We start from the raw sequence: 18,658 nt of genomic DNA on the forward strand, positions 1-18,658 counted from the left end.
CCTTCACTCCCTGCATTGAAAGGCGAAGTCTTCACTACTGGACTGGCAGGGAAGCCCTAAGAAAGATCCTGTCTTAATAAGCATGTGCCCAGCCCACCAGCAGACAGGGTACAGGGAAGCAATGAAGGCCAGTCAAACCACACACAAGTTCAAAGACCTCCCTGGTGGGAAGAGCCACAGCTTGACAAAGTGGTGGTGTTTCTTACATACACACAGGCACACACACACACTCCATCCTTTCTCTTATGTGTGATGGTGACTCTAAAAAAATGCAGCAAGAAAGCCGAGGAGTGAGGGGAGGGGAGAGAGGAGGTGGAGAGTTCCTCACCCCCAGGAGGCTGGGCCTCCCCTGCCTGAGTGACCTCAGTCAGTTTCCACCTCCCAAACCGAAGGAAAAGAGGCAGGTCCCAGGTGAGTAACCTGACACCTCTTGCCCAGCAGCTGGATCTAATGGATTGTTTTCTACACTTGAAGCTCTGAGCCCTGGTGACAAAGCGAGGCCTCTCCTACAACTGAGAAACCTTCTTGGAAAAATAAATCCTGCCACCTATTTTGTCACCATCCTTCACAACTAACGGCACTTTGGGGTGAGGTGGCCAGGACCACTCCGTGAAGGCAAGTTAGTGTCCTGGCTGGGGACGAAGGGCCATAGATGTGCTGCCTCTATCCCTGCCTGTTCTGTGTCAGGCCCCTGAGACACACAATCTCAGCTCATCAGCACCAGAGCCCATGAGGATGGGTGGTCATCCTCACTTGGCAGATGAGGAAACCAAGGCTCAGAGAGGTGAAGTTCTTGCCAAGTTCTGGGACAGGGTGAAGGTGTGACTTCACCTGTGGTTGGCCGGAGCCCTCTTCTCCAGCAGACCCCCTTAACTTCTTCCCTACACCTCCCACTAACCTCAGCATCCAAGAGACCTCAGGCCCCATTTTTTCTTCTAGGGGAAGAAGGGCACCAGCAGGCAATATTCCCTTGGGTACCCTCATCACTTTCACCTAAACAAAGAGAATGGTGGACACTGAAGTTCAGCTTAATATGCTCAGGAACGAGAGCATGGCTACCTCTGAGCCCTCCCAGCTTGCTGTCTGCTGAGCATTTCATACGTCTAGACACGGTGCCAGGCACTTCACACATGGCCTCATTTAAGGCTCACAACCTTAAGGCTGGTATTATCAGCCCCACTGCACAGATGTTGAAACTGAGGAACAGAAAAAGAAAAGTAAGACATTTCTCTCGGGTCACACAGTCAGGAGGTGGCAGAGCTTAGACTCAAACCCAGGACTGTCCTGACTCCACACCAGGGCTCTCTCCCTGGAAGGGTCTACACAAGCCCCTAACCCAGCCAGCCTCCCCAGAACTCTTCCAAAGATTCAGACTCAAGCTTCTCTGGTAGCTCAAACAGTAAAGAATCTACCTGTAATGCAGGAGACATGGGTTCAATCCCTGGATTGGGAAGATCCCCTGGAGAAGGGCATGGCAACTCACTCCAGTATTCTGGCCTGGAGAATCCCCCTGGACAGAGAAGCCTGTCGAGCTACAGTGCATGGGATCGCAAAAAGTCAGACACGACTGAGCGACTAAGTACAGCACAGATACTAAGCAGGAGCCCCTCCCAAGTTTTCCTGACCATTTCCCTCTGGTCCACTGGGGTGAGGATGGAGGGGCCCCCCAAGACCCCATCTTAGCCTCACAAGCACACATTTACAGCACAGTCATTTAGGTATTGCATTAAGATGGGTGCCCCCATCCTCTCCAACCTCCAAGAGCCTTTGGATCCAGAATAGTGTCTTTGCTTGCCCACTTTTAACAGAGATAGCAAACCCTTCAAGGCCTTGACTGTCTTCAGTGGCTGCTGCCCAGATTCAATTCCTCTATTTCTGGTTCCATGACATGCACTGAAGCTTCCTGCATTTTCCATGCCAACACCAATTCATTATTTATTAACTCATATTTAATGACTGTGCTTGTTTAATGGTTAGACAACTTGTTCTTGCGTTTCACAAATCTCAAGTACGTCTGTTGGCATCCACTTCGCTTTAGAGGGCACATACCCAAGGACAGGGATCGCATCAATTGAGCCATTCTCCTCAGCAGAGGTAACTGCAGACAAAGATGGTAGACCAATGCCTGTTGTTTGGGCAGCCACGGGGGTGCTACCTCTGCCTCTCAACATGGGCAGTCACCGGAAGGGAGGTCCAGCTCTGGGCACGGGTTTCAGGATCTAGCCAGGGCCCAGCCATACTTCAGAAGTGCCCAGCATCTAACTACCGAATGAAATGTCTGCTTTAAAGACTCAAGATTTTGCTGAATTCTTCTCTTTCACTTCCTAGGACACAAGAGAAAACCACCATTTGGTACTGGAAAAATCAATGCCCCCATTAAGCATCCCTGGACTCCAGATGGAGTTGTGGTCCGCTTTCAGTTATTCAGGAGCTGACAGCCCTGCTCCAGGTACATCAGACCCCTGCTCTATCGCCAGCCGTTCCTCGTGTCCATGACATTAGCAGGATTAGCAAACCACAGAAGCATAAAGTGCACTGGCCGCGATGGCCACTCAGGCAGGAAGAGGCTCTACTGAGCAGCTGCAGTGGAACCAGGATGCAATTCCGAGTGTCTGCTCATCCCTGCTCCCCAGCCCCACCGTCACGCCCATGTCAGAACTGGCTCTTGCTATCGACATAAAGGTTGTCTCTGACATAGTCCTTAGCAATTTCTCCTCCAGCAACACAGATGTGGGCGTATCTTGCATTGGTACAGTGCTTGCCCTCATCCACCCACTTTTGGAAAGATTTAAAAAACAACATCACATTTCTACACCTGAAAGTAATATGATACTGTAAGGTAACTATATGTCAACTTTAAAAAATAATACAGATCATTGTTTATGAAAAAAACAAGTATACGTAAGAGTATGCATGACAGAAATGAGTACTGGAGAAATAAGGAGAAAACTTGGGGGGAAAAGCAACATCATAGTATTCATAATAAAAAACTTAGGCGGGAAAGCATACACTCTCAAAATGACTCTACAAACACAATGTCATTTGAGACTCACAAAGACCACATGAGATTGGAAGATGATCGATATACCCATTTTACAAATGACGTCACCAAACCCAAAGAAGCCAAGGACTGAATCTGAGCGTCCTAGTCTTTCCAGAACACTGCACTCCTGGAGCAAGACGTTCTTAGAGAACGTCTTGTGTGTCCTAAATTACTGGAATTAGCTAAATGCTGAATACTAATGAGTACTTAATGCCGTGACAAAGATGATGACAACGGTGAAGAGGAGGAAAAGGTTTCGATGGTCTCATACAGACTAAAATATCCAGTTACAACACATTCAAAATGTCCCGTACGTCAGCACATTTTTCTACCTGTAAGGATTTTCCAGAAGTCTCTCAAACCAGTGTCTTCCCAACCTCCCAGCTTGAACACACAGCAACCCATTTTCCTATGCTTGGGTCAGCAACCTGGGTCTCAGGATCTGCCGTCCCAACAAAACGTCCTAGCCATTTCTTAAGAGCCATTTCTTAAGCTACTGGCTGCGGTTGGATTTTCCACTTGACATTGTTAACAGATTAAGCTGTTTATCTCATTGTCATACACAGGCCTTTTCAGTTTCCTGCTAATAGATTCAGGTTAGATAAGGATTACAGAAGTGATACTCCCCGAGTACCTCTCTGTACCCCAGCCGGTATCCTTTCCCCAAAGTTATGAGGTGTGTTTTCTTTTTTTTTTTTTTTTGAGGTGTATTTTCTTAAACCTACTCTTCAGATAGCTAACTTGCAAAAAGAAAACCTTACACACCCATGCATGGCAGAGGACTAGCCAATCACCAGATGCTACACAACTGTGGAAGAAGCACTTAACACGAGATCCTGCTGAATTATACATTTTACGACTCAGTCATCAATTGCCATAGAGAAGAAGAAAACAAATTGAGCTGAGCCTGGAAAGAATGTCAGCGAAACTGGAAAAACACTCGCTGGGAACTGCCTGGGGGTGCAGGGACCTCCCCAGTAACTGCTGGGGTCCCACAAACTCACAGCATACCAAGAGAGATTGCGGGGTGAGCTGGTGGATGGCTGGTCACCGGGGAACCAAATCCCTCCATTCTGAGGCACGCTGAAGACTCCCCATAGTGAATGAAAACATTAAGCGCTGTTAATATAAAATGTATTACAGCTTCTTCTTGGGAAACAGTACAGTTTATTCATCCTGATTAAATGGATGGTGGGGGGAGTAGGAAGCAGAGGACCCATTGAGACGGGTAAAGAAAGAAAACTGCTGTCACATTTCCAAAAGCCCAAAGCAAAAGTACCTCGTTCCTGCCTTCTGGACTCATTAAGATCAGTTTTATAAACACGCACAAACGGACCAGGTCCTGCCTGGCCAAGGAAAGGGCTTACCCTGCATCATAATGCTTATATCATCTCTGGGTTGTTGTTGTTCAGTTGCTAAGTCGTGTCTGCCTCTTTTGCGACACCATGGACTGCAGCCACCAGGCACCTGTGTCCATGGTTGGCATTTCCCAGTCAAGAATACCAGGGTGGGTTGCCATTTCCTTCTCCAGGGGATCTTCCTTTTCCAGGGATGGAACCCGTGTCTCCTGCATTGGCAGGCGGATTCTTTACCACTGAACCACCAGGGAAGCCCCATCTCTGGGTTAGGCAAACCCTAATCTTAGTTACCAGGTCAATGGAAATGATCTCAATGCCTTTGTTTGACATGCTGCATCATTTTATTTTCCCTTTCCACCCAGAACCTTTCCACAAAGGTAAAAAGCTAGACTAACAGAATAATAGTGACTTTCAAGAGGGTGGGATCTCTTCAGTCCAATATTTGTCACCACCAGATCAAATGAGTTTTTTTTCTACTTATTCTACAATGGGAAAATAAAAATGTATCCTCCCCCTCCATGTTCCACCCCTCCCCCTTTAAATCCTACATAAATATGAACTGCAAAGATTCATTCTGCTTGCTTACTGTCAGTACCTCCTCCTTTTTGGTTACTTATAAAACTTAACAGCTGGTTTGGAGCAAAACAGAAGAAAAATTTTTGGCAAATTAAACATGTAGTACTGGCTAGTGGCCTGAAGAGATATCTTTTGTTGAATGGGTTTCTATTAAGTAATATCAAGTCAGTAAAATGCCCAAGTAAAACCCAACAGAGGGGAAAGATCAGATCTCCAAGAATGAATTCTTAATGAAACTGTTTTAGAAACACTCCAGACAAGTTAGTCAAAAGCCTGCGTGTTGGCTTACCAGTGAAATGATGATCATACGTCATTCCTCATCAGAGAAAGCTTGGAGGGCCCTGCCTTCCAGTGAGATTCATCAGAGTGGTCTTCCCTGCTCAGACATTCCGGGAGATCTTGTTCCCTGAGACCTGTGCTGGTCTTTAATCCCCAACCCCATCACTGAATCAAAGGAAACTACACTAGAAGACAGAGGCAGAAGGTAAGACCAGCCTTCTCACTCTTCTATGAACTCCACTTCAAGAAGCTGCTGTGGTCCCACAGTAGCATGTGAATACACACAGAGAGTGTGAAGTTGCTCAGTCGTGTCCGACTCTTTGCCATCCCATGGACTGTAGCCTACCAGGCTCCTCCGTCCATGGAATTTTCCAGGCAAGATTACTGGAGCGGGTTGCCATTTCCTTCTTCAGGGAATCTTCCCAACCTAGGGATCGAACCCAGGTCTCTTGTCTCCTGCAGACACTTTACCATCTGAGCCACCAGGGAAGTCTGGTGAATTCACAAGTAGACTGTAAACACTGGGTTTTGAGAAATCAATTTCAATCTAGCCTTATTGGGTGAGGCAGAATCATTTTCTAGGATTGTACTGGGTGAATGTAGTACCTAAACAAAATCTTAAGCTGCTACCAAGCATTTCTTCCAAGAGGCCCAGTGGATTTTCCAGACAATACTACTCAAGATGTCTCCTAACTCCACCCCCACTAACGTTACCTGAGCCTCTACTACATTCCGGGAACCATCTAAGGCACTTTCAAATCACGGCACCCCTGAATTCTCATCCCCTACCCTGCAAGGTCAGGCCTCCTCTCCCCATTTGTCAGAGGGTTTGCAGGCACATGCGTTCTTGGATTTCACCCAGTTCTCTGAAACCTCAGTCAGGCACCCCTACTCCTGCGGCAGAAAGGTCTCGGGAATGAACAATGAGCTTGCCTTCATTGTTCTTTCCCCCCTTTCCTTGTCCCTCCTCTTGCAGATGACTCAACAGTTCTTCTTCAGGGAGACAATGCAGAAGAGCCACTGTCTGTCATTCATGCATTTATCCATCCCATTAACCAACATTTTAAAAACATGTCCTATGTTTAAAGCCAAGGTGGATCTTCCCAGGTGAGTAAGGAGTCTATCCACTAATGAAGTTTCATAAGTGAAAAGAAAAATGTAAACCTGACTGTATTGAATACTCTCTGGCCTAACCTTTCTCATCTGTAAAACGTGGATATTGGAGGAAAGGAGCTCTAAAGCCTATCCCAGAGTCAGATTTATATTATGATAATTATGCAGGTCATAGAAAAAGTTTTGTTATTTTTTTAAATTCTAAGAACAGAGGCCTACCTTCCTAATGAGATCATATTTATACATATATTGTCTTTTAGCCCAGGAGAACTGAATTGTCTTTAAAATAATAATTCACCTCTGGAAAAATGAATGCCCAGGTATCTGGTGGGACCACAATGAGAGAGTTGAGGGCACAACTACAGCAAGATGAGTTTGACTTCAGGGTCATAGGACCAGGTTGGTAGATTCTTCCAGCCCCCCCAGTGGCCTCCACAGTCAAGCAGACTGGACCCATTGGTTTGAGGGAATGCTATAAGGCTGAGTGTTTCTATGTTGTTGAGGTCACCTATAGCGCCACAATCCTTAGTTAACTAAGTTAACAGTATGCAACCACAGAATGACACACAGTCTCAGGAGAACTGGACTTACAAAATCCCAAATATTCCAATGAGACAATGGCCACTGGCACTCTAAATGGCTTTTCATGTTACCAACAAGTTCACGGTTGGGTTTGCTGTGATTTTGTAAACAATGAGCTCCCCGATTCATGAAAAATAAATCATTCACAATGTCAATTCCACCTAGTAAGGAAAAAATAATTACAAGACACATTTGTCACGGACAGGGGGACACGACATACATAACCTACCATGCCTGTATTTCGTCTCTTAACAAAACCCATAGATGGGAATTCTCTGACAGTCCCATGGTTAAGACTTTGCCTTCCAATGCAGGGGATGCAGGTTCGACCCCTAGTCCAAAAGCTAAGATCCCACAAGGCTTCCAGCCAAAAAACCAAAACATAAAACAGAAGCAGTATTGTAACAAATTGAATAAAGATTAAAAAAAAAAATCTATAGACCCTTCCATGCTGAGGGTGTGCCCACAGCACAACATAGAAGAGTTCATGAGTTAATCCCGAATCTCTGATTATCTGAAGTCTACAAAGTTTGTTCAACCAAGACATAAAATTATTTCCATTAACTGCTTTAAATTCTACCTTTAGATAACTAAATTGAAACCTCACAAAATAAAATAAGCCTAAACAATGTTATCAATGCTCCTAGGAATATAAATAAACTACAGAGGACTAATCTAATCTGTAACTACATTTACCTGGTATGTGCCAACAAAAATCAGAAAAGGGACTCAGTAGTAACTCATCACTAAAAACAAAAATTCTGAAAATGCTTTATGTAACACCTGAAATACATTTCTCTAAAAGCACAAACTGTCCAGTTTAATGTTGGAGGTTTTTTGTTGTTGTTGTTAAACCTAAAAGCCTGGTAAATCTTGAGGTGTGTTTCTGTGATGCCTAAATACCCATCTCTGTTTCTCTCTGTCCCACCTTTACTTGAAGGATTTTAAGCTGGATGAATTATACTTTCATCTTTGATAAAATGAGTTCTTTGAAGTGATATTTTGGCTCTGCATAGGCAAAGCCTCAATTTCCAAACTTAAATATCTGAGGAGGCCAAAGCCCTCAGATAACAGGATGCATTTTTCACTTTTCAGGTTAGCATGCTGGCATCCTACCAGCACAGCCTCTAATATCAGTCTAATCATTAACAAGAATCTTGGGTATAGTGCGGATTTATTTTGATGAGGCTTTTTCAATGTGAAATTATAAAGAACCACTCTTCCAGGTAAGAGAAGCAAGAGAAACAGATCAATGAATGGGTCTGAAAGGAAAGCACACAGTCTGTTTCAGACTCAACTGCCTGAAGTCCACATCACAGAAATCTTGTCACTTTTCCAGACACTCTGATACCTATTTCATAAACAGCAGGTTTTGAATCCAATCTCTAAAATTACATAGTCACACAGAGTTAAAACTCCACAGGTCCCCGTGAGATCATTCTCAAGCAGAGTGCATATTTTAAAAGGAGGAATCTGAGCCAGAGCTGCAGTCTTTAGGTTCCTTTGCCTCTCTGAGTCTTGGTCTCCTCCCTAAACAGATCAGGGTAACAGTCAGAACCTCACATAAATGACTTGGGGTTCTCTCAGATCTGAAAGGTCCTCACCCTTTCCAGAAAGACCCTTGCCACATACCTGAGGTGGAAGGGTGCCCCATCTTAGGAAAACAACATATGTAACCTGAACTCTTTACCCCATAAATCTGGGCCTTCAATATTCTCTTCCAGAATTTTCCACTTTAAAGAACTTACCACTAGATTCATTTTCCCCCCAAAGATCCCTCTAAGACTTTTAAATTTTAATTGGAAAAATTTCACACTTTTAAAAACCACATAAAACCATTTTAAAATGTTCAAAAAAAAAAAAAACCATTTTAAAATGTTCAAATTTTTTACCATGTATATTAGTTTGCTTTTTGAACCTGAAAAAAAAAGACAACAAAACTAGTTAACACAAAAAAAAGTAAAGGAAACAAAATTTCAAAGGCCCTGAAAAAGTAGTAAGCACCAAGAAGGCAAAGATTTTGTATTATACTGCTTTATATGCCCCCCAGATAATCAGACCAACATTTCGTTTTCGTTATTGTGCACATGACTGATAGTATGATTTTGGAATAAATCAATAAAAAACTATTTTTTAAAGTAAAAAGCATGCTTTCTTAATTTAGTGCTTTAAACCTGGCATTTCAATGGCCCACTTACTTTTAAATGGATTAACAGAAGGAAGTCAAGAACTGTTGATTAATTTCTAGTTGCCTTAAAGAACAAGCGAAAACACCATTCTTCCTCAGGGCAATTCACTTCTCTTCTGATCTCAGAAAACAGTAAATGCGAACATGCCTGAATTTAAGCCATTGAACACAAAGCACGTACGACAACTACTTCTGAGCAAATTTCAAGCGTCTGATCCTTTCTAAACAGACACACAGGTGCAAAAATTTGGAACATTCTATTTCCGAGACAAGCATATCTGTCAGGCTCCTCTGAAGCCTGAAGCCCAGGAAAGGCCTCAAGCACTTTGCATGTTTCTGAGGGTGTCTTTACAGCTCCTACCCAGGGAAGCAAATGAGCAGAGAAGGTTCTCACCACACACCCGTTCAGTAAAAAGGCCTCTGCTAATTTGCATCATCTAAATGGCTAAAGAAGTTTCAGAGTGTGTTTCCAAACGACTTGCTTTTCACTTTGTTTTTAAGTACAAGGACGTCTTCGAATCCCCCTGAACCGAAAGCTCGGGCTTCTCACAGGCAGGGAGAAGGCAGAGAAGCCAGAGAGCAGGAGAGCTAACCTGGCAGGCAGGCTCCAGGCTTTGCGGGACTGTCACCTCCACCGGCAGACATGTCACACACAGTCACCCCTCACACGCGTCACACACAGTCACCCCTCACGCACAATGTCACAGTCAACCCTCACACACGTCACACACAGTCACCCCTCACACGCATCACACACAGTCACCCCTCACGCACAATGTCACAGTCAACCCTCACACACGTCACACAGTCACCCCTCACACACGTCACAGTCACCCCTCACGCACAATGTCAGTCACCCCTCACACACGTCACACACAGTCACCCCTCATGCACAATGTCAGTCAACCCTCACACATGTCACACACAGTCACCCCTCATGCACAATGTCAACCCTCACACACGTCACACACAGTCACCCCTCATGCACAATGTCAGTCAACCCTCACACACGTCACACACAATCACCCCTCATGCACAATGTCACACAGTCACCCCTCACACGCATCACAGTCACCCCCACACACATCACACACAGTCACCCCCCCACACACAACATCACACACAGTCACCCCTCACATATAACGTCACACACAGTCACCCCTCCACAAAAGCATGAGAAGGTTTAACTCTGTGGAAGGGCAGGGTGGCACAAAAAAGATGATCTCAGCATGGGTCTGAGGGTCAGGGGTTGGTTGTGTGACCGCCAGGCTGAACACTCAAGTTTCCCACCTGTGCGTCCCAGTCGGGTGTTGGGAGTGTGTGTGTGGGCATGTGTGTGCCCCTGAGTGAAGGGCAGCAGTGTAGACAGAAGCAGCACAGTCCAGAGACGGGGACTGAGTGTTGACTGAACCTCAAACAGCACCAGCTCAGGTTTTGTCTGTAAAACACTGAACAGCCCAGCCGAGAGGCCCAGTCAATCAAGTTGTCTGGCCTTCTGTAGACAAAATATCCATCTCAGGTAATCAAGTGATTTTTGACCCAAGGAACAGATGTTGCGGTGTCACTGATAAGGCTCCACCATAACAATCTGTACAAAAAAAGAAAACTGAGTTTATCACTCAACCAAAAACTCAAAAGTCCCTAGGATCCCATAATTTCCAGCTGGCTACCCACCCTTCCCTCCCTCCACCGCCCCCCCCCAACTCACCCTCAGCCTCATGTGATTCAGAAAAGGAGGCTGGCGGGGGATTTTTTTCCCTGGCCCTATTCTGTGGGTGTCTGAAACCTTATTTAAAGGAGGGAGGTAAGCTGGACAGCCAGCAGGCCTCATTTCCACCTCTGGACCTGTTCGCTAACTTGACACCACTCAACCCTCTGGTTTCTCAGCTGGCATCCCTCTGGCAAATGAAAAAAAAAATAAAGAAAATGATCACCTGTCATTATTTATCTCCCCTTTAACTCGCTTCCAGACAAGAGCCCTTTTCAAACATCAAGACACACAAAATACTTTGAGAGCCAGCCAATAGGAGCTGCTAATCCACCACTAGAAAGGGCAAATGGAAAGTTGGAGAACAAGTGAAAAAAAACTTGGCTGCGCCGGCTATGCTTCAGGGTTTAAAAAGCCAAAGAGAGGAGAAGAACAGAGGACCATCTCATGGGCCTTTAATTGTGGGCAAGAGGGCAGAGAAATCTGGGCCATACCTTCAATGAGAAGCATATTCCACCTTCCCTTTACCACCATCCCCTTCCAGGTGAACCATCCCTCCTCTAAATAATGTGTCCATGTCAGATGCCCTGTGCTGGCCACAAAATGCCAGGGTGATGGGGACCACATTTTGCATATACATTTGCCTCCCTACCATCAGCAGAAAGCCGAGTCTCATGAAAAGAAACGCTTGGTCTTCTAAGATTCAGACTGTGATTTCTGAAGTGGGAGTGTGATAGAAATATGCTTCAGAGTCCAAAATACCTTAGAAAAGAATGTAACGTAGAAATATAAAGTTCTCAGCTGCTGTGGCTTAACATATTGAGTGAATAGTACATGATATTCAAGATTAAGTCGGAAGACTACCCACTAAAATAAAAATGCAGACTTTCCCCCAAGGTAGCACAAGAACCCCCTCACACACTGAACTAGGAAATTCCCCAGACTCTGGAAAAGCTTAGAGAAAGTCCAGACCTTTTCAGAAGCGCTAGCTTCAACTCTTACGTCTTCCGTACGATGCTCTGATCCTCCTAAGAGTGAAAACAGCCTAGCACTGAGATAAACCGTGTACAGAAATAAACCCCTGTCTACCGCCATAGCCAGAACATGTCAGTGTGCTCAATCACAACAGATGCACTTAGAACTGTACTTGAAATGTACCTGTACCAGACAATAAGCATGTCCATGAAGAGGTATATACCCTAGGGGGTATCACCCAGGTGCTTATCTCAGACAATTCAACCTACTGTAATGTTCTGTCATTAAACAAACTTACCTCAAAGCATGGTTTTCATTTTAAATCATACAGCAAACTGTATCTTACTTCTGTTGGCCCCACAAATATTGCAACATCCTGACAATTTACTGAGATGAGGTGGTTCTTCACCCAGTAGACACAGCCATTATCTACAGGTTTCAGGGACCTGTCACAGAATCACATCACTCATTTTCCTGGCCTATTAGTACAGGCTGAGTTAATTTCTGACGTCCTTGTCAGTTTCCCTTCTGCCTAAATGAATCACAGAATTAAAGTGTTTCACCTGATCAGACAAAAGCTACAGCTCTGTTCTCTATCTCTGGAGATTAATCAGGAAGCCTTTGGGAACACTCATAAATATGATCTCCCTAAGAAGTGACTGGTGATCTACCAGAGGTACCTTTAAAAATGTCTTTTAAGATGTATATGGAAATAATAACAGAAGTGACTCCAATTTGCTGTCCAAGCTACAAAGTGCAGGGCCAGGGCCTAGGCGCCTCCCCAGGAAATACACCTGGAGAGAATTACAGGTTGGGAGTGCCCCAGGGCCCTGGTCAGGGTCTTCCCAACTCAGTAGAAAGTAAGAAAAAGGGACACACGGGCATGAAAGCAGCACAAGTTCTAGAAAAATCTCAAGGCAAGACATACCACTCTGGGCTTCTGCTGGTCCAGGGTATGCAGGAAGGCAGAGTTGGGGTCCAGGCAGCGCTCAGGGTCACTGGAGATGTCCTCCTCCGAGTCCTCATAGGAGGAGGAGAAGCCAGTGGAGGAGGCAGAGGAAGAGGAGAGTTTCCTCAGTGGCAGGCTGCCCCGAGGGCTTCCCTGCGCCTCCTCCAAGGCCCTGTCCTCCTGGGCATCCGCGTCTGTACCCATGTCTGTGATGATGACGGCAGGGATGCTGTTTCGGCCGCAGGCCTCTCCCAGGGAAGGCTTGTCCTTCTGTGCTGGGGAGAGCCGCTCTGGGCTGAGGTGGGCTTCTCTGCCCTGTGGCTGGCCTCCCCAAGTCCCCTTGGATTGCACCGCTGTGCCACACGTCCAGGCCAGACAGGCTTCTTCCATGGGGCCCAGCCAAACCCTGGAGCTCCCAGGCTGCACGCCCACCGTGTCCCCAGGAAAGTACTGGGGTTCTTTCAGTTCTTTTGCTGCTTCACAGCGGGGCAAAGGCTCCAGCATTCCGCCAGAGGAAACTCCAGCCTCCACCTCCGGGGTCCCTTGTTGTGCTGAGCTGCTGCCCCCAAGCAAGCCCAGCGTCGCAGACCCTTCATCCACTCTGTTAGAGGCCGGCGGTGCCCCCCTGACCACTAGGGCCCCACTCTGTGTCCCCTCAGAGCCTCTGGAACCCTGCCTGAACCAGGTCGGAGCTTCAGAGAGCTCTGCCGGACACTGCACGTTCCCAGCCCTCTCCTCCGGCCTCAGGTCCGCCGCAGGCGCCCCGGAGCCCGGCATGCCACCGGACAGCGTTCCTCTCCCCACCTTCCCAGGGGGCTCTCCGCGGCGGGGTCCGCCCCTCTCTGGGGCGAGGCTTGTCTCACTGCCAAGAGACTGCCCCTGACTCTGGGCCAGGACCTCCAGGGGGTGAGCACCCCCAAGTTCACGGGCCCTCTCAGACGGCTCAACGAGGGCAAGGTCGTGTGGATGCTGTGGAACGGTGGATGTGGCTCGAGCTGCCACATCTGTGTCCACGCTTAAGTTCACTCTGACCAGTCCCAACGAGGGAGCTTGGGAGTTCTGAGTTCCCAACGGAGGAGACCCCCTCTTATCAACTTCCATGGCAGTGGGTGAGCCACAGTGGGGTCTGGCAGGGAGCACCTTCTCCATTCTCTCCGAAGCGCTGGGACCCTGAGCCCCTGATCCTGACGACGCCGAAGGGCGGAGAAAAGGTGCCACTACTCCCTCCATGTCCTTGGAGAGGCGGACGCTGGGCGTGCCTCCTCTTCTCCCGGATTCGAGCTCGGAAGTCTCCGGACATTGTTCCCCCCAGGACTTGGTCCTCCGCTCCTCACTCTGAACCATGACCCTTCCTGGGGGCTGACTGACGCTGCGCAAGGGGCACGGGGAGGGTGAACGAGCCCTGCCCAGACGCGGGCTGCGGGGCGGCTGCGTGGCGGAGCTTTGCGCCTGGATGTGCGCCTCGAACATGCCCACTTTCTGGTTCACCTGCACGTTCTGCAGCTCACGCTGCAGGATTCGAAGCTTCCTCTTGGCCTCCTCCGGCCCGGGCGGGGAGAGGGTACCGGCGGTCACCACCTGCTGCCCTTCCCCTCTTAGACGGCCGGCCCAGCCCGGACTGCCCACGCTGCTGCCGCTGCTGCTATTCAGCCTGCGCCGGCCACTCCGCCAGCCCGGGGGGCTCCCGGGGTCCTCCGGTGACAACGACTCAGCTGGGGGGAAGAGGAAAGAGGAGCCACTCCCGGGGCTGAAAACGCTGCCGGGGCTCAACACGGCCCTCCCTGGCGGCGGGGGCGTCTCGTTGCTGCTGGACCGAGGGCCGCCGCCGCTCTTCACCTGGTTGGCGCTATTCATGATCACCAGGCTGTTGAGGGCATAGCAGTACATGGCCATAGTACTGGGTCCTGCGCGCTGCCCGCCGCCGCCGCTCCCGTTCCGGCTCTGCCGCCGGCGTCTCCTCCTCCCGCGGCTCTAGGCTCCCGGCTCAGCCCCGGAGGCCCGGCGGCAGCTGCTCCGCGCGCAGATGGGGCGGCATGGCCTGGGCGGCGGGCGGGGGACAAGACAGCGTGCTCAGCCCCCGCCCAGAGGTCCATAAACAACAGCGCCGCTGTGAAGATACAAGGAAACAAGTCAGGACCCCAGAAAGAGGGTGTGGGGGACGGCTAGGGGATTAGGACGGTCCCCGGCCAGCGGAACCCCAATCTGTCGGGGATCCGGTGCCACTGGATGTCTTATCTACAGGGGCAGTGCGCCACGGCTAGGACACAAACCTGGGGGGGGCCCCCCTCGGTCGCCAGCGCGGCGGTGATGTGATGCGCTGTGTGTGATACGCTTGAAGGTCCCTTCCAATTTCAAACGCTAAGAGTTGTCTCCAGAGCCACGCGGGACGGGCGGGGAACGATGTACAACTACTTGAATGCTATGTGCGGGGCGCGGCAGATTCTGAGCTTTCTGAGAGTGAGGACACCCTCTCCACCGTCTCGGGGTCTCCTCGGCTTTGCAAACACTGGCTATACCGGGTATAACGGGACAGCTTTCCGCCTCCTCCCTCCCCCCCTCCCGCCCCCCCACCCCACCTTGGGCTTCAGGATGTCCTCGCTCCACCCTCTCCTGGCCATCAGGGACCGACTCGGAGGAAAGCTGATGTGAACCTGCTTTGCCCGGCCGCTGCTTGTGCCCGGGTCTGGGGCGACCCCTGCTTGCCTGCCGTTTACCTTCCTGACCCTGGCCTTGATGCTGTGTCCCTCGGCCTACGACGGCCTAGGCGCTCGGCAGGGCGGCAGCCGAGGCATTTTAAGCACTGGCTTTGTCGCCAGTCCCCAAACAAGTGTGTTTTGTGAGTGTGGGCGCGTCTGCGCGCGCCCGGTGTCGAGGCGCTGCGCGTCCCCTGTACCGGAACCAATACTGCCGCCCCCCACCCCCACCCCGCCGTCTCCCCAGTGGAGGGGCGTGTGTGTGTGTACGCGCGCGCACGCGTGGGGACAACGAGTCCGCGCTCCACACTCATCCCGTGCCCGAGGACGCGGCTGCCTCTGCGGGCTTCGGGACTCGCGCCCACACCGATGGGTGTGCGTTGCTGCAGCAGGGCTGGAGCCCCGGCTCTGCAAACCTCCCGGGGTCCCGCTCTAAGCCTCGAGGCCGCGCGGCCGAGAGCAGGGCTTCTCCGCATCCAGGGCACCCTCGCCCGGCGCCAAGCCGGCCGCCCGGCGGCCCGAGCCCGCGGATGCCTGCAGCGCGCCGGGGGAGGCGGCGGAGAGCCAGCGGTCCGGAAGAGCAGAAGAGACGGCGAAAACTCGCCTCCCCCTCCTCTGCACGCCGCCCTCCCCTTGCCCATCTCCCCGGCCCACCTCTCCGCGCTTTTTCGGATCCCAGATTCCTCAGATTCGCTCCAGAGCAGACAGTGAGGGGAAAGAGGGTTCAGGAGGCGAGAGCCATTAAAAAGTCGCCAAGCTTACCTGCAGTTTCTCAGATTCCCGGGTCCTGTGCAGACTACATGACCCAGGGACGCAGACCTCGTAGGTGAAAGATGACTTTAAAAGTTTTTTTTTTAAAAAGCTCAGAAACGATTTCCTCACTTCGTTTGGAAGACAAAAAAAGGGGGAGTGGGAAAAGAAGAGAAACCGGTCGGCAGGGGCGGGAGATCCGGGCAGTGGCGACGCCGGCCGGCCCTGCACGCCCTTCTGGGCCGTGGAGATACTACCCTGTCAGTGTCTGCTCCCGGCTACTTCAGTGTTTGTTCAATGTGCGATTAAAAAAAAAAGTTGGGGCGGGGGGGTGGGGGATTGGGGGTGGAGGAGGGAGGAGGGAGAAAGGCGGGGGCTTGGGGGAGGAAAGCAGGAAGGAAGTTGTGAGCCTGTCTGGGGTTGAACTCAGCGGAACAAGTTTTTCTTTTCTTCTTTTTTTTTTTTTTTTTTCTATTGCTTGGCAAGACCGAGGGAGGGAAACACTTTAAAAAAAAAGTTTCCATTGTTAGCTAACAACAAAAAAAAACCTTTTAACTTCTGCGGGTTAAAGATATACGATCCATTTTCCACCCCCTATATCGAGCCTCGCTGATGGCTAGCTTTATGAAACTTTTTTTTGAAAAATCTTCTTAATAAAGTTTGAGTGTGCATTTTAAGCAGAGCAAATCATGAGGACCTTTTTAAGCATTTTAAACGGGCTAAAGCCTCACGTAAACGGTTTGTGTTCTTGTACACAAATATGCAAATTCGAAGAAGGTACTTTGTGGGCACCTCCTTGCAGAGTTGCAGATTTTAAATGCATCACAGTTGTATTTTGGAAGACTGGTTGGGCTGTGAGCTGTTGATGGTTTTGCAGTGCAATTGCTAGTTGTATAAACATGCCTTTGCATTGCACATTTTTCTGTTATTAAATGCACTCAGCAAATGTGACATAGGCATATTTTTTGCATTTCATTCTCAAGCTTATTTTAAGAAGAAGGATAGTCCTGGAACTAAGAAGGCCTGGGACCCCTTGCTCAGTCTCCTGCAACTGGATCACTTTCCAAAGACATTTTCCCCCACCATTATCAAATACTACCCACCAGGGATATTACCCATTTAAGCTCTGGTGCTGCAAGGGTGTTTTGCATAATTCCCTAAATCCTAAACTATAGCATTTAGTGGAAAGAGGAAAAACCAGGCTGCCAGACTCAGGAAATGTAAAACACTAAAGCCTGAATCAGTCCTAATATTCCTATTAGTTATAATTTAGACAGAAATTTTGACTTTGCTTGTGGCAAACCTGTCTCTTGATTGTTACAAAAGCAGCCTGCTGCTCCATCAGGAAAGGACTCATCTTAAATCTGAAACCAAGAGATCTTCTAGCTAAGAATTCCCAGGAATGAGACAATGTTGAGTCCTACTTGTTTTTGGTTAAATTTATTGATTGATTGATTTTTTGCTGTGCTGGGTCTTAGTGGCTGTGAGCAGGCTTTCTCCAGTTGCTGTGTGCAGGCTTCTCATTGCAGTGACTTCTCTTGTTGCAGAGTGTGGTCTCCAGGGCGAGTGAGCTTCAGTAATTGTGGCATGGCTTAGTTGCCCAGGGGCATGTAAAATCTTCCCAGACCGGGGAATGAACTTGTGTCATGTGCATTGGAAGGCAGATTCTTAACCACTAGACCACCAGGGAAATATGAGTCCACTTGTTGCTGTGTTGAGAGCCTGAGTCCTTTCTCATCCCCTGTGTGAAGTGAGGTGAAGTGAAAGTCACTCAGTCCAGTCCGACTCTTTGCGACTCCAGGGACTATACAGTCCATGGAATTCTCCAGGCCAGAATACTATAGTGGATAGCCTTTTCCTTTTCCAGGTCCCATCCCTTATAGAAGTAAGAAGTGAAGTTGCTCAGTTGTGTCCGACTCTTTGCAACCCCATGGACTGTAGCCTACCAGGTTCCCCAGTCCATGGAATTTACCAGGCAAGAGTACTGGAGTGGGTTGCCATTTCCTTCTCCAGGTGATCTTCCCAACCCAGGGATTGAACCTGGGTCTCCCACATTACAGGCAGATGCTTTACCATCTGAGTCAGCAGGGAAGCCCACATCCCCTATGGGGCTAAATAAAAAGATCCCAGAGTTTATTCAGGTGTTGACTCAGGACTTGGGCAGTTGCTAAGGTATAGAAGTCAGCCCTACCCTTGTCCCTAATTCAGTTCCCTAGTGGCAAGAAACAGGAGCTTCCAGTTCTCAGGAGACCCATTCCATGGAGTTTATTTCTATCATGGGAGATGCAAACACCCATGTCAGTCAGGTGTTATGGTGGAAACAGCTGGAGGACCTAACAATGCATTCAGTGAACACAAAATCTTAGCTTTCCAGCCTCTGGGAACTCTCACTGTCACCTCACACACCAGATATCACTGACCTTCCCTAGAAATGAGAAATCCAG

The 18,658-nt window shown here is 48.8% G+C and overlaps 1 protein-coding gene across 3 annotated transcripts in view; it reads right to left on the minus strand.

The window, feature by feature from the left end:
- Positions 1–16,526, minus strand: part of ITPKB (inositol-trisphosphate 3-kinase B) — a 104,102-nt gene extending 87,576 nt beyond the window's left edge. The window contains exons 1-3 of one of the 3 annotated variants that reach the window (XM_043922758.1): positions 16,227–16,526; positions 12,751–14,878; positions 10,209–10,727 (exon numbers count right to left, since the gene is read on the minus strand). In XM_043922758.1, the coding sequence (XP_043778693.1) occupies positions 10,701–10,727; positions 12,751–14,664 (1,941 nt within the window). In that variant the 5' untranslated portion in view covers positions 14,665–14,878; positions 16,227–16,526 and the 3' untranslated portion in view covers positions 10,209–10,700. Of the gene's footprint in view, positions 1–10,208; positions 10,728–12,750; positions 14,879–15,347; positions 15,578–16,226 lie in introns of those variants that run through there. The other 2 variants (XM_043922756.1, XM_043922757.1) reach the window with 2 other exon arrangements.
- Positions 16,527–18,658: the final 2,132 nt, after the last annotated feature.

This window comes from Cervus elaphus, chromosome 14 (assembly GCF_910594005.1).
Source record: "Cervus elaphus chromosome 14, mCerEla1.1, whole genome shotgun sequence".
Classification (NCBI taxonomy): Eukaryota; Metazoa; Chordata; class Mammalia; order Artiodactyla; family Cervidae; genus Cervus; species Cervus elaphus.